Below are 21,760 nucleotides of genomic sequence, written 5' to 3' on the forward strand. Positions count from 1 at the left end.
CCTGCTAAGCACCCTAAATGCATCACCCCAGCCTGAAGTGCCTCACCTTCCCCAGCCTCACCCTCTTCTCTTCCTGTATTTCTCACCACTCAGCTTTCCCCCTGCCCTGCACCCAAGCCCAGAACCTGCCTGGAGGACCCTGACTGCAGTAAGCCTGTGATGAGGGGAGGATTTGGTGGGGCCTGGGGTCTGGGTCTCAGGACTGGCCACAGACTCTGCCAGGCAGGTTCCCTGAGACTTAGGCCAGGCAGGGATTGGGCACAGAGAGCTCTGTCTCTCTCCCTGTCTCACCCTAGGATGCCTAAGATGAGAGGCTGAGAGGGGCTTGTGCTGAGGACTCAGCTGCCTGGTTCTTTGCATCCAAGTTCTTCCCGGCTCCCCATCTCCTGCTGCTTCAGGGAAACGCACCACCCCCCTTTCCAGATCCTTGAATAAATAATTCAGGTTTTGAGATCTTGCCAGGTCCGCCCCTCCAAACTGTGAGGGCGCTATTGGACTGACATGGGTGACGTCACCCAGCTCCTTATCCAAGCCCCAGCATCATGGGGACCTAACCTGGGAGTAACTTACCAGCCTGGTCACTATCAATCCAAACCCTCTACCCCGGGGGCCCACTGGCTACTGTCACCTGCTATTTGCATTCCAAGACCCTAAGACGCTCATCATTTAGCTTTCTCACCTCAATACTTCAGCACTTCTGACAGGGTTATGGTGACCTGAAGTTCCATCACCTGGATTCTCCATCTTCCCTGGCCACCGCCTCTGCCACCCTGGGATCCCTGAACTCCATCATGCTGCAGAGTCACCCTGGCACTGCTATGGTTGCCCTAGGGGCTTCCCTCTCTACCGTCAGCGTCCCACAGCCACCATCCCCCAAGATCCTGTCACTCTGCTTATAACGTCACTGCCACCTACCTCCCTGCTCCCTTGTGCTCCTGTCACCATCACCTCAGGGCCCCATCCTTTCAGCAACACCATCAACCTCATCGAGACGCCCATTCAGCCCCATCACAAGATCTTTCGTCACCTGAATTTCGTTAACGTCTCTCTGTCACCTGAGGGTCCCAGCACCCCACAGCTTATTCAAGTTCCCTTTCCGCTCCCTCATCACTTCCCCTGCAGCTTCCCCAAGACTTCCCCAAGACTCTGGTACCAGCGACCCTGAAACCCCCAGCCCGCAGAGGGCGCCGCGTCAAGGACAGCGCGAGCCGACTAGAGAGGGGGCGGGGCCGCGGCCACGGTCGCTTTTTATGAATGGGGGAGCGGGCGGTGCGAGGCCTCATTACTATGTCGCGCTGCGCGCGCTGCGCCCCAGCGCGCCACACCCATTGGCCAACCGGGCCACTGACGTCACCGAGCCGGTGGCCGGGGGCGGGGCGGGGTGACTCACGCCGCTTCTCCCGTGGCCGCGGGGGCTTCTTGGGGTCCGCGCACGCCCTGCGCCGACAGGACCCGAGTCGAGCCTCCCCGCGGCCCGGCCGCGCCCGGTCCTGAGCGGTAAGTAGTGGGCCCCGTGAAGGGCACCAGAGTCCGGGGGACATGAAGGATGCTGGGGCACTGGGCAGGCGGAAGACTTAGCTGCTGGCTAGGGTCCGAGGTCGAGGCTGAGATTCTGGGTTAGCAGGTGTGGGCCCCACTGCTCGGGTGTTGGTCACTTGGATGACCCCGCGAAGGATGAGCATTCCTGAAGGGACCTGGAGGGACGGATGGTCATCTGAGATTGAGCCAACAGGAGGCATCTGGGGCAGGGACCCAGGCGTCTGAGCAGCAGGAGGTGTCCGACTTAGGAATCCAGGTATCTGGGCAGGAGGCGAGTCATGCACAAGATACAGGGAGCTGGGCAGAAGGAGAGATCTGACTCTGGGTCCCAGGCTTCCAGTAAGGGGTGCCTGTTCCAGAGACCCAGGGTTTCAGGCAAAAGAGGAGTCCAGTGAGGGGGGCAGAGGTCTAGGAGGGTGTGTGTGTAGGGGGTGCTGAGTTCCCAGGTGTTACAGGAAAAAGGGGTAGTGGCTGGCAGGAGCCTCACGCGCATTTCTTGGGGGCGGAGTCTGGGACTGGCAGTACTGAGAATCGTGAGGGGTCTGGGAGCCTCAGAATGGAGTGAGCAGTCATTCTCTCGGATGGGAGAAATCAGAGCTGCTCTCAGTCCTGAGATGCTTTCCTCCCTCAATTTGAGTCTTTTGGGGCATCCTCAACTCACTTATGGTAGCCCTTCATCTGGCTCTCCTCTGGTAATACATGTGGGACAAAGAGGCCTGCAGGACCAGGGGACTGGAAGGGGAGTGAAGATACCCAAGACACAGGTCCCTAGGTAAAGAGACCCTTGTTTCAAGAGGTGGGGTCAGAGGAGACGATGAAGTTATCCTGGGAAAAGCCCCTGGCCTGAATAGAGAGACTATTGGGACTTTGGGACCCCACCAGGTATCCTCAGGGCACTTCACTTCCTCCAGACCCTTCCTCCAAGCATTCAGCCCTGCCAGATTCTCACAGGGCCTTTCTCCTGCAGGTACCATGATGTGGGGTGCAGGAAGCCCTCCGGCCTGGCTCTCGGCTGGCCCAGGCAGCGTGAATGTGAGCAGCGTGGGCCCAGCTGAGGGGTCCACAGGCCCAGCCACACCACTGCGCTCACCTAGGGCCTGGGACGTGGTGCTGTGCATTTCAGGCACCCTCGTGTCCTGTGAGAATGCGCTGGTGGTCGCCATCATCGTGGGCACTCCTGCCTTCCGTGCCCCTATGTTCCTGTTGGTGGGCAGCCTGGCTGTGGCAGACCTGTTGGCAGGCCTGGGCCTAGTCCTGCACTTTGCTGCTGTCTTCTGCATTGGCTCAGTGGAGATGAGCCTGGTGCTGGTTGGTGTGCTGGCAATGGCCTTTACTGCCAGCATTGGCAGTCTACTGGCCATCACTGTTGACCGCTACCTTTCTCTGTACAATGCCCTCACCTACTACTCAGAGACAACAGTGACACGGACCTACGTGATGCTGGCCCTAGTGTGGGGGTGTGCCCTGGGCCTGGGGCTGCTGCCTGTGCTGGCCTGGAACTGCCTGGATGGCCTAACCACATGTGGCGTGGTGTATCCACTCTCCAAGAACCATCTGGTGGTCCTAGCCATTGCCTTCTTCATGGTGTTTGGCATCATGCTGCAGCTCTATGCCCAGATCTGCCGCATCGTCTGCCGCCATGCCCAGCAGATTGCCCTCCAGCGGCACCTGCTGCCTGCCTCCCACTATGTGGCCACCCGCAAGGGCATTGCCACACTGGCCGTGGTGCTTGGAGCCTTTGCTGCCTGCTGGTTGCCCTTCACGGTCTACTGCCTGCTGGGTGATGCCCATTCCCCGTCCCTCTACACCTATCTCACCCTGCTCCCTGCCACCTACAATTCTATGATCAACCCCATCATCTATGCCTTCCGCAATCAGGATGTGCAGAAGGTGTTGTGGGCCATCTGCTGCTGCTGTTCCTCTTCCAAGATCCCCTTCCGATCCCGCTCCCCCAGTGATGTCTAGTCACATCATGGTGACCCTTCACCCCTGATCACTACAGAATTCCAGAATGTTAGGTTCTCCAGGGCATTGTTCCAACCCCCAACTCACACCCCCAAGATCCAGCTGGTTCTGGAGTTCTAGGATATTGGGTGTTACAAGGTTCTATTAGGATCCCTGTGGGGGCCCAGCTGGCTCCAAGGTTCTAGAATGTTCAAGTGGTTAGAGTTCCACTCAGAAATATCCCACAGCCCAGCTGGCTTGCAGTTCCAGAATGCTGGGAGTTTTACAGTGCCATTCCAAGTCCCAGACCTTCCCCCTATCCCAAACTTGACCTTGACCATTGTCACTTTACTTTGAATTTCTGAGCTAGAGTCAGAGAGATTTAATCACATAGTTGCCTAGATAAAAGAAAGATTTATCTCTATATATGTGCACATACAAAGGGTGTATCTATTTATGATTTATTTATTTAAATTTATTTATGGGTGGTTAGGGGAAAAAAGAGACCACACCTTGAAATCCAGGCCATACCAGGGTACCCCCAATCCCCATACCCCCATTTCTGACCTCAGTTCCTGTGGGGGAAAAGGGAGAAAGAGAAACCACGTATTTTGTTATTATTTTTGTTTATTTTTTATCGAAGAGATCATAGAAACCAGAGCCTTTTCCCCAGGCCCGCCCCGCCCCCCTTCGGGTTTGTAGGGGAACACACCAGCCTCTGGTTTTTTATTTTTTTAAGAAGCCATCACCTGAGCAACCGAGAATTCCTCTGCGCTGGGGGCCGGCTGCCCTCTGGTGGCCATTTAGGGGAAACTGCAGCCGGGCCAGGATGCTCAACCCCAAACTCTGCTCCAAGCCCTGCGTCCAGCGCCACAGCCAGTACCTGGGGGCCAGGCCTCACTCTCTGGTGCCCTAGAGGAGGCGGGGCATGAGCCAACACCCCACCCTTCTGCCAACCGGGGTATGGCTCCCGTGCATTCCCCATTCCTGTCCCCAACTCAATAAAAAATGATTTTGTGATAAGGTGTATTTCCTTATGTGTGTGAAGTGGGGTCTGATGGGGGATAACCTGGAATGAGAGGGTCAGGCCAGGCTTGGGGGGCCTGTTGGGGGAAACTGGAGGATGGAGACCCAGGGTAGAGTGTGGCTGGCAGGTTAACAGCCCCCTACCCCTGAGTGTCAGTGACTTAGGCACCATCTGGCAAGGACTTCACCTCCTCTTGGGGACAGGAACCAAGGGACTGGGCGCATCCTGGGTTGAGGATGCCCACATCCTACCCACGTTAGCCAGTCTGGGGCTTTGAAATGGTGACTATGCCCAGAGCATGTTAGTTCTCTTAACGATAATAGCCATTTTTAATTGTGGGTTCTTAGTGTGCTGGGCACACAGTGGGCTAGGCTAAGCTAAGTGTCTACAAATGCTACTTCACTTATGGTGCCTAATAGGCATCCCATCATCCCATGGTACTGGGAGTGTCTTCTCCATTTTCCAGATGAGGAAACTGAGGCTGAGGGAGGTCAGTAACTGGCCCAAGGCCACATAGGTAGGGAGTGGCAGTGTAAGGATTCCAACCAGGAACATCTGCTTCTAGAATCTACTGTCTCCTGGGCAATGGCATCTCATTTTCTGCCTTCCCAAGCCTGGGGCTTAGGACATTCTGCACCCTGACTTACACTGGGGGTTCATTCAAAGGGCCAGTGGGCCACATTTTGGAGATGGTTGGATATGTTTGATTATTCTGGAGCTGGAAGAATTTCATTTTCATGCAAGGGTAAATGACTATAAGTATAATGCATTTGGGGGCATACGGGTTGGTCATAAAATTTGTGTGCAATTTTAAATTGCACACAAACTTTATGGCCACCCTGTATATGTGAAACCCTGAATCTGTGTTTTTTAGAAGGGGTTGTTTATCAGACAAGGGCCGGAGCAGGTATGGAGAAAGAGATAGCTCTGATTAGCTAAGCCTGCCAGGCCTTACAGGTGAGCAAAGCCTACAGATGGGGTCCCTCAGAGCATTTCTGGCCCCCTCCTCTGTCATACAGATGAGGACACTGAGGCTCAAAGAGGAACAGCCATTTGCTCAAACTCACACAGCTGTGCCAGGTTAGGACACAGGTCTTTCTCCATTTCCCTGCTATTCCAGAGCCTCTCCAAAAGTTCAAGGCGGGAGGAGGCGGGGCCTCGGCACCTGTAGCTCAAGGAACTAGGGTGCCAGCCACATACACTGGAGCTGGTGGGTTTGAATTCAGCCCAGGCCCGCCAAACAACAATAACAACTACAACCAAAAAATTAGCTGGGCGTTGTGGTGGGTGCCTATAGTCCCAGCTACTTGGGAGGCTGAGGCAAGAGAATCGAGGCAAGAATCGAGAATCTGAGGCAAGAGTTGGAGGTTGCTGTAAGCTGTGACACCATTGCACTCTCCCCAGGGTGACAGCTTGAGACTGTCTCAAAAACAAAAAACAAAACAAAAAAAACCCCAAACAAACAGAAAAGTTCAAGGTGGGTAGACAAGTCAATAGGCCCAGGCTGAGCCTTATCCTCTCCTCTCTTTCTAGTTTCCTGAAAGGTCCCTGGGGGGGAAAAACACTCAGCAAACACCCCCCACCATGCCAAACTTTGAGTCAAATGTTCCAAGCCATACTGTGGCTCCATCAGATGGGTGACACTCTCCTCATTTTAGAAGAAAAGAAGTTGAGACTCTGAGTAGGTGGCCTCCATTCATTCACTGCTGTCCTTGTGGACAGCATAAATTCTAGCTGGGGGTAACAGTAATGAACAAAAGAGTTTTTCAAAAATGTAATGTTAGATGGAGATAAATTCTCAGAGAAAAATAAAGTGGGGAAGGACAGGGAGCATGTAATTTTTAAATGAAGGTGCCCAAGAAAGGCCTGCCTGAAAGATGACATTGGGTTTGCCCACAGTCACACAGTTAGTAAGGAGTTGAACTGGGATTTGAGCTCAAGTCATCTGACTCCAAACCTGTTTCTTTGCTGGTTGAGGAAATGGGTTTCAAGAAAAAGCAAGCAAGAAAACTGTTACCAGGCTAGGGAAAAAGTAGGGGTCTCAGGTTATACCTCGGACCTTTGTAATGTTACATAGGGAAGGGTCTCCTTGCTGCCTCTCCTGTGCTTCTGAGGAGCCCCCAGACAGAGAGAGGCCAGGTGCCCATCCCAGCCCTGTGTGGTGGAGGGGGGAGCCCTGAGTGCTAAGGTGGGGCTCAGCCCTGTGTTCCCCCAGCCCAGCTTCCAGCTCCAGGGCCCAAGCAGGGACCTACTGTTTGCCATCCTCCTGTCTGGGAGGGCTTCCTCTCTCTCTGATGGGTGCTTGTGGGGCGGAGATGAGGCATTTCTGGGAGCCTGAATTTGGGGTCTCTGCCTTGGGTCCTGGGCTCACCCTGAGGGGTGTCTGAATCTGTCCCTTAGGTTGGAGCCTATGTGTGTGGCTGGGCTGGTTGGGTTTCCCTCCTCCTGAGGTTTTGCAGACTCAGCTTAGGTCTTCCCTGTACCTCCCCCTCACACCTCCTCCAGGAAGCCGCCTTGGCTGGCCCTTCTGTGGCTGTAAAGGAGGGATTCATGCAGGATACCTTACTAGGCTTCCCTGAGTAAACATTTACAGAGAAGCCTTGCCTTCCTCCCAGAATGGGGGTCCCTGAACACAGGGCTGTGTCCAAACTGTAGGCTCCTGAAAGCAGGTCTTTTTCTTTCTCCTCATGACTGTGCGGTGATGAACACAAGGTCATGTCTCCCCATTCGGACTGGGAACTCCTGAGAGCCAGGCTCTGTCTCCTCCCTTAGGTTGAGGGGCCTCTGAGAGCAAGGTCAATTATTTTGCCTCAGACTGAGGGCCCCTAGGAGCAGGACTGTCTCTTCTTCCCCCCTCAAACTGAAGCCTCCTAAGTCTCTCTCAGCCTCAGACTCCTCTGCTGCTCAGCCTGGGACTATTCAGCACACGTGTGAAGAGGGGTAGCTGAGCCTCCCAAGCTCTCTCTACCTCTGCTAGCTTTCCAACTCCATGCCTGGTCCCACCTGGCTGCCGGGTGCGGGAGGGTGGGCTGGGCTGTGGGGCTCCCTGAGCTGGGGAAGACAGGGCCTGGGTTGGGGCTGAGGCCCTCTCTCCTTTCTCTTTCCCTTGGCCCTGTGTGGTGGAGGGGGCACCCTGAGTGCTAAACCCTCACCAGGGCCATCTTGGCCTCTCCTAGCAATAAGTGAGGAGACAGCAGCTATTAATATAAGATGAGTTCACGGGCTCACGGCTTCCGCAGGCTGGAAAACAGGCTCCCGGGGCCATGGGCTGTGGCAAGGCTCTGCTGTCAGATTCCCTCCTGGAATCTGGAGACTTCCAGCCTCACGACCCCCAGCTCCTTCTGTGCTGAGACGTGAGTGCATGCAGACACATGCACACAGGCACACGTAAGCACACATGTCTAGGCCTCTGGCTGTTCAGAGAATACAACACACATGGACACACATGCAGATGTGCATGCATACCCAGATGTATCCGCACACTAATGCACACTTGTGCACACAAACACATTTATCACACATGTGTACACAGACCATGTCAATTTTATGTGTACGTTAGCATGCTGAAGCACATACTTGAATTTATGCGCATGCCCTGTACACAAGTGTGTATACACAAAGACTCCTGTATACACATATGTACACATAGGTCTAGCCAAGCTTGCATACCCCAAACCATACGCACACCATGAATGCCCACACATACAAAGACACAGTGCACATGTGTATATCTACAGTCATGTATGCAAGACTGCATTGAAGGACATGAATGCATGTGCACACTCCACACACTGCGTACACACTCATACATGCACCCAGCTCCTGTCAGTGTTCAGCAATCATGAATTCACAGGCTGACCCTCAGTTCCAGCACCAACGGGCTGGCTCAGCCTCCCCTCCCCCAGCTTCACGACAGGCAGCTCAAGCTCCTGCCAACCCCAATGCCTGCCTTCAGCTTCCCGCCCCCCGGGGGTCCCCAGATCCCTGATTAACCCCCTCGCTAATTGGCCACCAGCCCCTTGACTTTGCTGCAGGCCTTTTCACAAGCTGGAAGCGAGAGGCTGCAAATTGGCCAAGCAGGATGGGTCTGGGGAATAGTATGCACGTGGTGGGTGAGGGTGGGGGTGCTGCAAGCCCAGTCAGTGCCTGGCTGGAGCCAGGCAGAGCGCCCCGCCATACCAGGGCTGGCTGCAACACTGGGGAGCATCCTACTTTGGGGAGGGCACTCCTATCATTCATGTGTACACAAAGCTATCCCTGCACACATGGAGTCCTGATCGTATGCGTGTATATATTCCTTTTTTTGGAGACAGAGTCTCACTATGTCGCACTTGGTAGAGTGCCGTGGGGTCCCAGCTCACAGCAACCTCAAACTCTTGGGCCCAAGCAATTCTCTTGTCTCAGCCTCCCAAGTAGCTGGGACTACAGGCACTTGCCACAACACCCAGCTCGTTTTTCTGATTTTTTAGTAGAGATGGGGTCTCCCTCTTGATCGGGCGGGTCTTGAACTTCTGAGCTCAAGCGATCTACCCTCCTCGGCCTCCCGGGGTGCTAGGATTACAGGCATGAGCAACTATACCCAGCCTGCGTATATTTCTTGGTGAACAAGCAACCAAGTGGCCACAGGCTAGGAGGAATCCCCTTTCCTTAGTCTGCCTCTGGCTTGACATAAAAGTATGCTTCAGGTTTGTTCACTCTACTGCTGGGAGTAGGGGGCAGTGAAACATACCTAAGTTCCAAGTTGCCTTTTCCCGGCCTCCATGCTAAATGCCTAAGCCTGGGCCCCCCTCTGAGTTTCCCCCCAAGTCTTTAGGCAGCCACAGAGACCCTGTCACAATTCTCAAAGGCACAGAGCTTCTGGCTTTAGCCTTCTGGCTTGCAGTTCCAGTCCTCTTGGCTAAGGCCCAAGCCCCCAAGGTGCTCTACTGTCTTGTAGGCAGTCTGGGGCATTGGGAACCAGAGGGTTTCTATTTCTATGTCTGCTGCCAGCCTGCTGTGTGACTTTGGGCAAGTTGTTGTGCCTCTCTGTGACTTCTTTCCTCATCTATAAAAAGGAACAAAAGGCTGTGTATTGGTAATCTTTCCAAGACGGTCCTGAGGAGTACATGGGTTCATGATCATGGGTGTGCTTTATTTGGGCACACATGTCTGGTATGTGCTCCCATGATGGTCAGACGCCAGAGTGGAGGGGCTGAATACGGAATCATGGTCAACAATTGTTGAATTGACAAGGAAGCTGAGGCCCGGAGAGGCAGCAACGAAGTGGGAACTTTAAGATCCTATCTCTAAATTCTCAGCCAGAAAGCCCACTCCTCTTTAACCGTGTGAGCAGTGTGACGTCATGTGTGCACTATGGATATGCATGCAGTTCCTTGGGTAAGGGCAAGGAAGAGGTCTATGCAGGACCCTTTGTCCCAAATATTACTGGCCCTCTTGTCACCAAGGGACAATTCTACCATGAAAGATTACTTTGGATATTAAAGGCTTTTTTTTGTCCTTAAACTTCAAGAGTGCCCCCTAGATACCCACATCTCATAGGCTCAGGGGCAGTATAGGGGGTGGCACCTGAAACTGCTCCCAGCCATGTGATCTAGGAGGGAACTAGCTGACAACCTCCTCAGAGTAGAACTTCCAAGAAATGGTGCCAGGTTGCCCTGGCCACTGGGCAGCCAGGAGGGGGCAGTGAAAAACTGGCAGAGGCAGTGAGTAGGGAGGGGTGGCTCCCAAGGACTTTGTGACGTTTGCCTGTGATCATGTGTGTTCCTGCAACTATGTGCTGATTCGTATCCTTGTTTGCACAAGGTCTGCACACACTGTGTGCTTGGGTTTCTGGGCCCAGGTTAAGTGTGGCCCCCTTGCACATACACATGAACGTGTGTCTGTGTGAAGCTCTTGCCCATATCTGGGGAAACCACTTTGTTCCCAGGTAGCTGTGCAGGGTACTTCCTACTCTTTTTTTTTTTTTTTTTGGTTGCAGCCATCATTGTTGTTGTTTGGCGGGTCCGGGCTGGGGATTCAAACCCGCCACCTTAGGTGTATGTGGCTGGCGCCTTAGCCTCTTGAGCCACAGGCACCGAGCCGGTACTTCCTACTCTTAAGGTCTAGGATACCTGGGCCCTCAGTCATGCTTGCTTGATTTCAAAGCAAGAGCAAAAATAACCATCGCCTGTTATTGCACCTGTAAAACTGGACACCAGGGGGAGGGGTAGATAATAATCGAAACCTTTAACATGCTCCTTACACTAAAAACTGGCATTCTAGATGGAGAGATACTTAAGCTGTTATTTAACACATTGACTGCCACAATAGAAAAATTTTTTTCCTTAGGTTCATGGTGTTTTATTATGTCAAGAGACATACAAGTTATACATGCTTCACGAGGTCTTGGGCTCAAAACTAAAAGTTAAATACAACTCACATGGCAGTTAATGTGCATGGGTTCTGGCTTGAGCCTTGTGTTTGAACCATGGCTCTATTTCTGGCCAGCTATGTGATCTTAGGCAACTCCCTTCACCTCTGTGAACCTGTTTTTCTCATATGTAAAATAGAGGACCCCTGCTTCTCAAGAATGAAATAAATTATATGTAGCCTTTCGCAGGTAGTAGGAGCTCAATAAATGTTCATTCTTCTTAGATCAGTTCCAAGAGGTGAAGCGACTTGCACAGGGTCACAGCTCCCAAGTAGGAGCCAGAATTCAAGCTCAGGCCTCTTGATTCCCGGAACCACATTCCTTCCCTTCCAATTCCCTAGCAAGGGCGGCTCCCGACACCACCATTTTGTCTTCTGCCAGGGCGGGCGTCTGGCTGCCTGTCAGTCACGGCCTCGGGAAGCCAAGTGCTGACTAAACACAGGCCCGGGCGGGTGGAATGAAGGGGCTCCGCAGGGGCGAGCTGGCTCCGCCGCCCCCTCCCCTGCATTCCCACCTCCAGAGATGAGCTCAGAGCGGCTGGCGCAGCAGTTGCTGACAATTCAAAACTTCTGCCCCCTCTCCTGGGACGCCAGTGGGTGACTCTCTCTCTGCACAGCAGGCGTGACCCGCAGTCACCAACCCTGCTCCCGCCCCTATCCCCAAGCCACCGCACTGAGTCTACAGGGCCCAGAACCGGGTGTCTGCTCATAAATTACCCCTTGGGACAGTTACCCGCAGCAGCTGTGCTAGGAAAAACCGTTGCTTCCTGGGTAGGTCATTTTTTTGGGTCAGAATATAAACCCAGCCCCCTCGCCTTCCCCAGGCAGGAGAGGGGGTGTGCATCAGCCTAAACCTTTTATCGGATTCCACTGTAAATCGTTCTATTTAAGGTAAGTTGCTTGGGTCTGAGTGGCAGACAAGATGCCGGCCAGATGTTGGGCAGCAGCGGCAGCAGCAGCAGCAGCATTCAGCCTGTGCTCCTCTCCTGCCTGATCTGAGGAGTTGCCAGCAGCTTGTCTCCTGCAGCCCCAGCAAAGCCCCTTACTCAAGGTGACTGGGGACCCCGGTATGTAGGTCTTCCAACTTGAGTCTCCTCCTAAGCCAAAATGGTAACTTTCTACTTTAGGCACACAGGCCACCAACACCCCCCACCAACCACCAAGTCCTGCCCTTCAGGACTTACCCACACTGGAGCACCTGTGGCTCTCATTGTCCCCTGCTTCTAATCTCCCATTACAAAACAACATACACACACATCTGAAGTGACTGGGTGGCTACAAAGACTTTATCAAATGATTTAAGATGTTGGCATTTAAGTATTCATGTGTATACATAAAATAGTTACATGGGAATTTCAGGTCACCGTGGTACAAATGTTACACACAAGAGCCTGGCAGCAAGCAAATGAAGCCAGGCTTGAAGCCACAGGACCTCAAAAAACTGGATGTCCTCTATGGGTCTGAGAAAAGGGCAGAAGAGGAAAGAGTTTAGGGGTTTGGCTTAACCCCACTGCTCAGATCTCTTCAACTCCAATAGAAGAGCCCTTTCCCACCCTCGGGGAAAGGGGCCTGTTTTCAGTGTATCCCCACTGTATATACTCCTACTCCCTAAAATCTTGATGTGGCAAAGACACCCAAGAGCCCACTGGAATATGTCCTTATAAATATATTTATATTAGAGAAGACAAGGCACTTTGGGAACATTATGGCTTACTCTCCTACATGTACATCATTCTAGACAGAATGTAAAAACTGGTTAGTTTCTCAAGTGAATTAACTGAATAAACTTAATACAACAAAATTGTTCCCTAGCCCTCACTGAGGCACTGTTAGAAGTGAACGTCGCAGGAGGCACAGAATGAGGCACACCTCTGTGTAACACCTGGTCCCAGGGAGGTTGGCCCCCCCATAGCTCAAAGCCTGATGCCTCCCAGGAAGCCTGACATTTCTCATGAGCAAGCTCCCTGGCCTTGGAGCACCGCCTAACTCCCCAGGCCCAGAGGTCAGGTGAGGGGCTGCAGTGGAGGCAATCCTAGAGTAGAGATGACACACGGTGGGAATGCTTAAGCAGGGTCACCAAAGCCACAGAGACCTCAATCTGTCCAGGCTGGCGCTGCAGAGTTGGAGGATCGGCGCCACGGGAAGAGATTTCACATTAGCCCTGACAACACCGCCTCAGCTCTGCGGTGACATTGGCCAGGGTCGTTGCTGAGGGCGCTCCAGCTTCCACTGGAGGAGCTAGAGCTTGGGCTGGCTGCTCTGAGTCTTCAAGAGCTTGCTGAGCCTCACCACCTCCCTCCCCCAGCTGCTTTTTTGGAATGTACCCATCTCAGGACCAAGGCAAAGCCACAAGTCGCTTCAGACACTGCTGACTGGAAGCTGGGCCCCTGGGCCACAGGAATGGGGGCAGGTCCCCTGGGCTGGGCAAACCAGGAAGGGAGGAGGGTCCTTGGTTTCAGCGCTAACAGTCCTTATGGGCCATTGTTCCTATACTCTTTGCCTCGGCCCAGTTTAAATAATCACTAAACTTTACATTCTACAATTACAGGATTCCAAAAACAATGATTACCTGCATTGGGTCCTTTATCATCCTAAAGGGCTCTGGGTTTAAAGAAGCAATTTTTTTTTTGGTGCATATATGCATAAGTAGAGCCCAGAGGGCCTCTCGGCTGACTGGGTCCCCAGCCCCCCGAGCTGAGGAGGCTTCGCAAGGCCGGCTGCTACAAAGCGCCGAGCTTGGCTGCATAGATTTTAATGAGAGCGTCAGGCAGAGCTGTGCTGTTGCTCTCCGGGACTTGCAGATCATTACCAAACCAGCTGTAGGATGAGAACACAGCACATCGAAACCCTAGGAGGTCACTGAGCTAATGATCTAATCCTACCTTCTGCAGGCAGTGCCCCTCCCCACCTCCTCCTGCCCCCAGCTCTTTCCACAGTGGACTTTGCCCATTCCAGAAGACAGGGCAATACCACCCCCTTCAAGGTCAGAGCAGAATGATAGTGAGTGGCTCTGGCTCCCCCTTTTCCGGAAAGGAGGTGGATGGGGGCAATTTAGTCAAAGCCATTAGGCCCAAACCCTGGCCTGGCCAGGCCCCAGGATTCCTATTTGGGAAAAACCACTGCCCTCTGCCTGCCTCTCCAGCTACTGCTGGGCTGTAGCCCGGGCACCTTCAACAGCCATTTTAGGGTTCTGATGAAAGCCCCTATACTCCCATAGCTTCCCAAGTGCAGAGTGGGATACAAGTTGGGGGGCCCCCATAGCCTGGTGTCTCAGGTGCCAAGTCCTGTGCCAAAGACACCTAATCTGCAGAGAGGGAAGAGGGCATGCTTGGGAGAAGCCATAGCAAGAAGACATTCTGGAACCTACATTGCCTGTGTCCTTAGTTCCAGGAAAGAAGGCAGAGGGGAAGCATTCAGCAAGGGCACAGAGGCAGTACCCATGATTATACACATTCTCCTGAAGCCGGAGGGGTTTACGAGGGCTTTGGCAATTACTACAACCATTTGCTGTGCTGAGTAGAGACAGATCCTGTTTCTCTTTGTTTCAGGGCTCTGAAAGCCAGAGAAGCCAGGAGAAGCCGATTTCAGCATAAGAGGCTACACAATAGTTAGGGCAGAAGAGAAGAAACCTCACTGTTGGCCAGAGCTGACCAGCTTTTTTCTGAATAATAGCACCTGTGTATTAGCACTGGTTAAAAGCGGGGGTGGGGGGCGGGAACGGACGGGGACAGAACATCATCACTGTGTGCAGTGTGAGGGGGGTGGAGGAGAGCTGGAGACAGGACCTAGAGTCCCTCTGCCTTTCAGCCTGCTTCATGGCTGCCAGGCCCCCCCAGGCAGATACCTACATGGCTGCCAGCCTGAGGGACTAAAGTTTCCACAGTTGGCAGAACCTAAGCTTAAATTGGGGAAATAAAAGGGGAGGAGTTGCAAAGGAATTGAAAACAGCACCTGTCAAAGCTGCCTACCCCCTTCCTTCTCTCACTACTTACAATCTCCCAGAAGGGCAGGTCCCAAGGCCATGTGGTTGGCTGGTGATAGGAAAGGGACAACAAAGAATTATGAGAGAGGCCAGGAGGGTCTGAGAAGCACTGACAGGGCTGGCACAGGTCCGAACCCTCCTACTGGGCCCCCACCTATGGCGCAGTCTGGAATAGCACAGAGCCAAGACAGCACTGCCCAGACTCCAGCAGGGGCCCATTATTTGGTCCCAGAAAGTACAGGTGACTTGGAATCAGGAACCTGGGCTCTATCACTGTCACTATCCAAATGTGTGACCTTGAGTAAGTCACTTCTCAGCTCCAGGTCTCAGCATCATTAAGACGGTAGGACCCAAGGAATTCTACTGTTCTTCCAGTTCTGTGTTCCAAGTCTGTAAGCTTTGCTCCTAACAGCCAGCAGAGGCCCAGGGCCCTGTGTGTCAGGGGTTAATTTGGTCATGGATATTAGAGGTTAAAACAGCTGTGCTGCTTGAAGGCACCTAGAGGTGAGGGAGGGGCATTTAAGGGACACCTGAACATCATACTCAACATGGGGGGATTGAGAGGGAGGCACCTTCAGAAAGTCATCATTTCTGAGCAGAGGGGCAGAGACATTTTTAAGAGGCTTTTTGCCTCCTGGAATAAAGGGCATCCCAGGCAGAGAAATCACTTAGCAAAAGGCAGTCCCTTTATGCTGATCAGGGCCTCCGGCCTACTCTGCCTTCTCAATGCATAGGAAAGGGCTAGCTGTGTCTATGTCTCACTGCTTTAGGACCAGGAGATAGCTGACATTATTTGAAGCAGCTAAGGGCAAGGATCTTAGAAGAAGACCACAGCTGAATATAGCTCCTAGGGGAAGGCACCATCCCCAACTGAAACTCAACCAAAGGGAGTTGCTTTGAGGTTTTTCCTTCCTTTCAATACCCAACAGTCACTTGAAGGGAAGAAGGAATATCCCAGTTACTGTGGAGCCCTGCAGGGCCTGACAATGGGGAGAGGAAATACATGTTGATTTGGAGGAAGCACTTGGATATATATCTTTGGTTGCTTCAGGGAAGGATTTGGCCCCTTGAACTTCTTTTTTTCCTGCCTTTTCTCCCCCCATGGGACTATTGGGTTAGGCATCGAAGAAGGAAAAGAAAAAGGTGGGCAGCAGGCAGAAAGAGTTAATCCGACCAGTCATCCTCATCAAACTCAGAGGAGTCATCTTCTGAGTCACTGTACTCAACAGCAATGCGACGTGACAAGATGGTGGCCACATCATTGCCCACGACATCCCGCTTCTCTTGTTCCTGCTGTTCCTCAACCCTGCGCAGCTGAAAGCCTGGTGGCAGAAGGAGAAAAGGGTGAGGAAGGCACATCCTCAACCTCAGAATCCATCCAGGACTAGGTAAGGGGGAGTGGCCACTGACAGGTGCTACAGGTGTGCATGAAAGGAAGCCTGCCATCCTCCCTAGTGTACATGCTCTCAGGCTGGTGAGCATGTACTTCTAGGGAGGAGCGGCCACCACATCCCAACTAACGGCTCCTCGGTCTGCCAATTCCATCGATTATAATGGGGCTTAGCTGTCCTAGATTTTCTTCTCTAAACTAGAAGTTCCTTAAAGATTATAAGCAATAAACCACTATAACCCTCTGGGATCAGACCTGGCCTGACAGAGAATAAATGCTCCAGAAGAATTGAGATTAGAGAGAGGGGCAGAGGAGGAGGGGGGGGAGGGGGAGAGAAAGGAAAGGGGAGAAAGCAGAAGGAGGGAGGATGTGAACAGCAAAACACTGGAGAAGGTCAGGGGGTGGCTAAGTCCAGCTGAACAAAGACCCACTGGGACAGTAATTCTTGTTTTTTTTTTTTTTTTTTTTTGAGGAACAAACCCTTTTGAGAACCTGATGAAAAATAGGACTTTTTCTCCAAGAAAAGAAATGCATGCAAACATACCTAAAACATACACTTCCAAGGAGTTCAAAGGTCCCAAGTTAAGAATCTTTTACTTTAAACCAAGGTAGAAGGAAATCTAAATCTCCACCTTCAGAATGAAACCTTTTTTCAGGCTGCTCTGAGGCCTGAGGTCCCACTCTCTCCCTACCCAATGAAACCTATTCCCTGGGAAGGGCACAGAGCTCCCTTCAACCACCCCTGAATCAGTCGGCCCTGCTTCAGAAAGATAATGAACGGTCCCAGACAGACCACTGAGACTTACCTTGACGGATGGCTGAAAGCAGGTCACTACGGGCATCGCTCACAGCAGGCAAGGAGGACTTGGGCTTGGTGGCATCAGAAAGTGGTGGTGGAATGGCAGGCTGGCCCTCCACACCACTGAAAGGGGGAGGAGGGGGTCCTGGGGGAGGAGGAGGAGGAGGAGGGGGAGGAGTTCCCCCTGTTGGTTGGGACAAGGGAGGTGGTGGCAGAGTTGGATAGTCAGTGGCTGGTGGTGGGGGAGGAGGGGGAGGGGCAGCAAAATCAGGGTGAGGTGGGAAAGATGGGGGTGAAGGTGGTGGAGGGGTCCCTAGAGACCCAAATCCTACAGGTGGTGGTGGAGGTGGGACCCCCATCATTGGAGGTGGAGGTGGTGGAGCAGGCGGTGGAGCAAACCCAGGTTTGGGGCCTGGTGGAGAGCTCAAAGGAGGTGCTGGTGGGGGGTGGCTTGGGCTGACCACACTGGATCTCTTGAGTCCAGCCAAGCCAGATCCTCTTTGGTTATCTGCTGGGTAGCTAAAAGGCCAAAGACAGAAGACCCATCATCATTCTCAGGATGTAAATACTCATTTACAGTTAGGCTTATCTATAAGCCTAGGTCTGTCTTGGTTGACCATACCACTTTACTTTGGCTCACACAAAGAAGAAAAACCTGGGTATCATCAGAACAGACCAGCAATGAAACAGGCAGACCTTTAAAGTAATGAGCTTTCTACCAGCAGCGAGCATAATCAGAAATTAAGGAAAACCACCTGGAAAGAAAAGAACTTAAACTTCCTCTACCATGTAAGGGCTGGTTGAGACAACTCTTAGGTCTCCCTCTAAACCAGTGATTCTCAACCTGTGGGTTTTGACCCACAGGAACTGTATTAAAGGGTCAGGGCATTAGGAAGGTTGAGAATTACTGTTAAACTTTTAGCTATCCAGGGTAAGGCACCCTCATGAACCCTCTTCTAAAAGAAATGGTCCAGGGACAGTTGTCAGTTTAATCCTGGAGCCAAGACAAGAATGCAGGCAAGAAAGAACTGGAATAAAGACTCAAACCCCACCCATCCACTGGGCTTTGTTTCTCAGGCTATTAACATTCACCAGATCTGGTAAGGGCAGGGAACCCAAGCCAAACTGACCAGACCTGAGTGGGATACAGATTTAGGTGAACGCATCTTCAATGCTCACAAGGGGAAAGCATGGAAAAGAATGGATGTCAATCTGGGGGTCTACAGAGAAGGGAAGGAAATGTGCCACCAGACTCCTGACCCAGGATAGAGGGGATTAAGGCTATACCTCTCCTGGGATCAGATTTGCTTGGTTGCAGCTGCAAGATCTCAGGCCATGTGTGAGGCTGAAGGCTTTCTTTGTCTACCTTTCTATGTGTCTTGAACTAATAGCTACTCCTTAGAAAAGCATCCATCTTGGAATTTTCCACAAACCTTCAAGCTTTAGCTGCATTTGACAGGGCAACCAGTAGGAAGGGAATGGGGAGGCAGAGGAGATTTGGGATTAGTGGTTTCAAGGGCCAAGAATGAGGGTAAAGGGAAGGCAACATTGCTTTAGGTCTCCATTTGAGGCTTCTCAACATATTTAGCCTCTAGTTAAATAGTGTCCAAGGAGAAAACCACTGGCAGATAGTCACCTATCAAAGCTCTCATTTGTCAGGCATCAGAAAAGATAAAAGTAACTGTGAAAAAACAGTGCAATCTGAACAATCCCCAGACCTTTTTAAAGCCATTACTGGTTAACTCTTCCTCTGAAGACATTTGCCAAGGACACTGACAAATAAGCGGTAGATTTGAAGTTTCACCTCCCTTTTCCCTTTGTTTCATTCTTTCTGGAAATTCTAGATAGCAGTGAAATGAACCAGAAGCAACAAGAGAAGAAGGTGACTATCTGCTAGGCTCCTAGATAACTGGTCAAGGTGTCTGCTAATTACATCAGCGGGTTCTTCTCCATTTCATGCTAAGTTAAAGCTAAGTAAAACAGTAAGAGAGAAGCTGGTAACTTCTACCTGTTCAGGTTTAGGCAGAATAGTGAGTAGTTGAGATACAGGTTCTGGAGTCCAAATGACCAATCATTGCTCTAACTTTTACTGGCTTTGTGACCTTAGCTAACCTCACTGACCCCTCTGTGCCTCACAATTCCTTTATCAATAGTACTGAGATAATAACAGTACCTATCCAAAGAGGACTCTTAGAGGTTAAGTAACACATGGTGTTTAGCATAATGCTTTACAAACACTTGGTAAATATTAATTATTTCCATTATGTAGACAGACCTGCCTGAAGTTATTTTAGTGCTTTTGACCAAGATTTTGAGTTCCTAAGTTGTTCTGGAGTGTATAACCACCAAAAGTAGGTGGAAGAGGTACCACCATTTACCTGAATTCTGCCGGTGGGGGAGGCAAGTTGTCCTCAGAAAAGGAAGGAGAAGGTGAAGAAGCAGAGTCTGACTGTGGTGGTGGTGGATAGCTGCTTGCATCTACATTTTCAACAGAGCCAATGCTGCCATTCTGGTACACCAGCGTGGTTGGATACCTGACAATGAACCCAAGGCCAAAAGCTATCATTTCAAGAGCCTTAATGGTAATAACTTTTCTCCTTAAAAAAAAAAACTCTAAAGAATACAAAACTATTAGGAAGAAATAAATTCCCCAAATATTTTCTGTTATACTGAAATTTTATTTTAGGATTAAATATTCTATTGTCAAATATCTCCTAGATACTTCTGCTAAATTGTTTATAGTAATGGGATTCAGTCCAGATTATCAAAACCATGCTAATTCTTTCCAGTGTTGATCTTGTCAAACTCAGCAGTTCTTTTAAATACTCTCCCCAAATGTTAAGTGCAGCTATACCTAAATCCCAAAGTCTGTCCTGTGGCAAAAGGTGAACCCACAGGCTAGTGAGTTGCAAACACGTGACTGGCACACAGCCTGACTGTGAGGTCGGCAAGCCTCTGGAGTGCTCAAAGGCCAAGGAGGCGCTTGATTGCAAAATCAAGCCAAGGATGAATGTGGGCGGTTGTGTGGTAGTAAATGGGGCCTCTCTGCCAATTCTCTTATCAAACAAAATGAGCTGACAATTAAAGTAGGGTGCTAGGGGTTACCTCATGGAAACTTATCCTCAGAGCACTGGGCCTTGGGTGAATTTGTTCTAGGTGAACAACAACAAAACTTAAAACAAGCACAAATACACCAAGCATCAGCTAGCAAAAATGTGGTCTGGTCTGCTATACCTCCCCCTTCTTTCTATCATCGTTTGGTTCTGAAGAACTTATCTAAAACACAGCCTAGGGAGAACAGGGCTGGAGAGAACTAACTGAATCAAAAGATGCTCTTATGTGGAAAATCCTCAAGGCCTGGAGCCCTGTAGGCTTGGCACACCTCTTTATAGGTTCACCAACAAGCATGTCCAGATAGACTAGCCATGCAGCCTAGCAAACCTCTTGGACAACAGGAAAACAGGAGGCAAATCCTCATCTTCACCACATCCACTCCATAAAAAGGACACACATGATAGCTGGCACTGTGAACATGCAAGCTTCTGGCTGCCCAAGGTTAGAGTGCCATGGCATCAGCCTAGGTCACAGCAACCTCAAACTCCTTGGCTCACATAACCCTCCTACCTCAGCTTCCTTAGTGGCTGAGTAGGCACTCACCACAACAGTGGGCTAATTTTTCAATTTTTAGTAGAGATGGGGTCTGGCTCTTACTCAGTCTGGTCTCAAACTCCTGAGCTCAAGGGATTCCCCCCAACTTGGCCTCCTAGAATGCTAGCATTATAGGTGTAAGCCACCATACTGGGCCAAGCTTCTAGCCTTAGAGTCACTGAACCTATGACAAGTGCCTGTCTGAACAGATGGGACCATGGAACAAAATGCCCCCCTTTACTGAGAGGTAAAGGTAAGGAAGGTACCCTCAGGGCTGATTTCCCAGTAGATGGAAAGGTTCATTTTTACTTTTACCATCTCCATCATTTTTTAAAACAAATCTCTTAATCCACGAAGAAGTAGTGTCAGAAGTGTCAAGATTTTTAAAAGTCAAGATTTTCATGGTAGAGTTATTCCTAAAAGCAAGAACAACTCAACTCTTTCATCATTCCTAGACACCGGCATGCGCTGGCATGGTTGTCTGACAGCCAGGATGCTGTGTATTTAGAGGAAAAACCAGGGCGACATTCATGCCAAGCAGTCATGGTGATTTGGCTTTGAATGTCACATAGGTCAGACACTAGGATAAGCATCAAACCAAGCTTTAAAACCATTTTTTTCCCTTTAAACCTTCAGTGTGGTTTGGTACTGGGAAATGGGGTCAGACTGACATCTCTTATTTCTCTACAGAGATATATAGCCTCAATACTGGCCAAGCAACCTTTCCCACACTATCTCTGAGGTCTGCATTCAGTCCCTTGGCCTTCCTCTTTCCCAAGACTGACAAAGCCTGGCTGAAAAGTTGCTTTGTTGATGTGAAAAACTTCCCTGCTCGGCCCTCTCCATTTCTGTGGAATGCCCACCTCTTAGGCACAACCTTCAAATCAATGTTCTGGAGGCAAAGGATTCCCAAGACCACTTTTTTTTCCCTTTCTAGTCTTTCCTCTGAGGCCTTTTAGCACACCAGTGTCTGGCAGAGTGAGGGCACAAGGAGCCATGGGTTTTCTTTTCCAGACTACTCTA

General features: G+C 51.1%; 2 protein-coding genes across 3 annotated transcripts in view; one reads left to right on the forward strand and one right to left on the reverse strand.

Moving 5' to 3' along the window:
• Nucleotides 1-1,410: 1,410 nt before the first annotated feature.
• GPR3 (G protein-coupled receptor 3) lies at nt 1,411-4,506 on the forward strand. The gene is made up of 2 exons (XM_003799819.2): nt 1,411-1,497; nt 2,507-4,506. Exon 2 carries the CDS (start codon nt 2,512-2,514, stop codon nt 3,502-3,504), a length of 993 nt encoding a protein of 330 aa, XP_003799867.1. The 5' UTR covers nt 1,411-1,497; nt 2,507-2,511; the 3' UTR covers nt 3,505-4,506.
• Nucleotides 4,507-12,182: 7,676 nt separating this feature from the next.
• Nucleotides 12,183-21,760, reverse strand: part of WASF2 (WAS protein family member 2) — a 76,811-nt gene continuing 67,233 nt past the window's right edge. For both annotated transcript variants that reach the window (XM_012811429.2, XM_023519093.1), the window contains exons 7-9: nt 19,468-19,623; nt 17,097-17,608; nt 12,183-16,222 (exon numbers count right to left, since the gene is read on the reverse strand). In XM_012811429.2, the coding sequence (XP_012666883.1) occupies nt 16,065-16,222; nt 17,097-17,608; nt 19,468-19,623 (826 nt within the window). In that variant the 3' untranslated portion in view covers nt 12,183-16,064. The remainder of the gene's footprint in view (nt 16,223-17,096; nt 17,609-19,467; nt 19,624-21,760) is intronic.

This window comes from Otolemur garnettii, unplaced genomic scaffold (genome assembly GCF_000181295.1).
Source record: "Otolemur garnettii isolate 467f Iridium unplaced genomic scaffold, OtoGar3 scaffold00156, whole genome shotgun sequence".
Classification (NCBI taxonomy): domain Eukaryota; kingdom Metazoa; phylum Chordata; class Mammalia; order Primates; family Galagidae; genus Otolemur; species Otolemur garnettii.

Excerpts from the sequence above, each read along its gene's own strand:
- GPR3 (XM_003799819.2), top strand. The coding sequence starts at position 2,512 with ATGATGTGGGGTGCAGGAAGCCCTCCGGCCTGGCTCTCGGCTGGCCCA.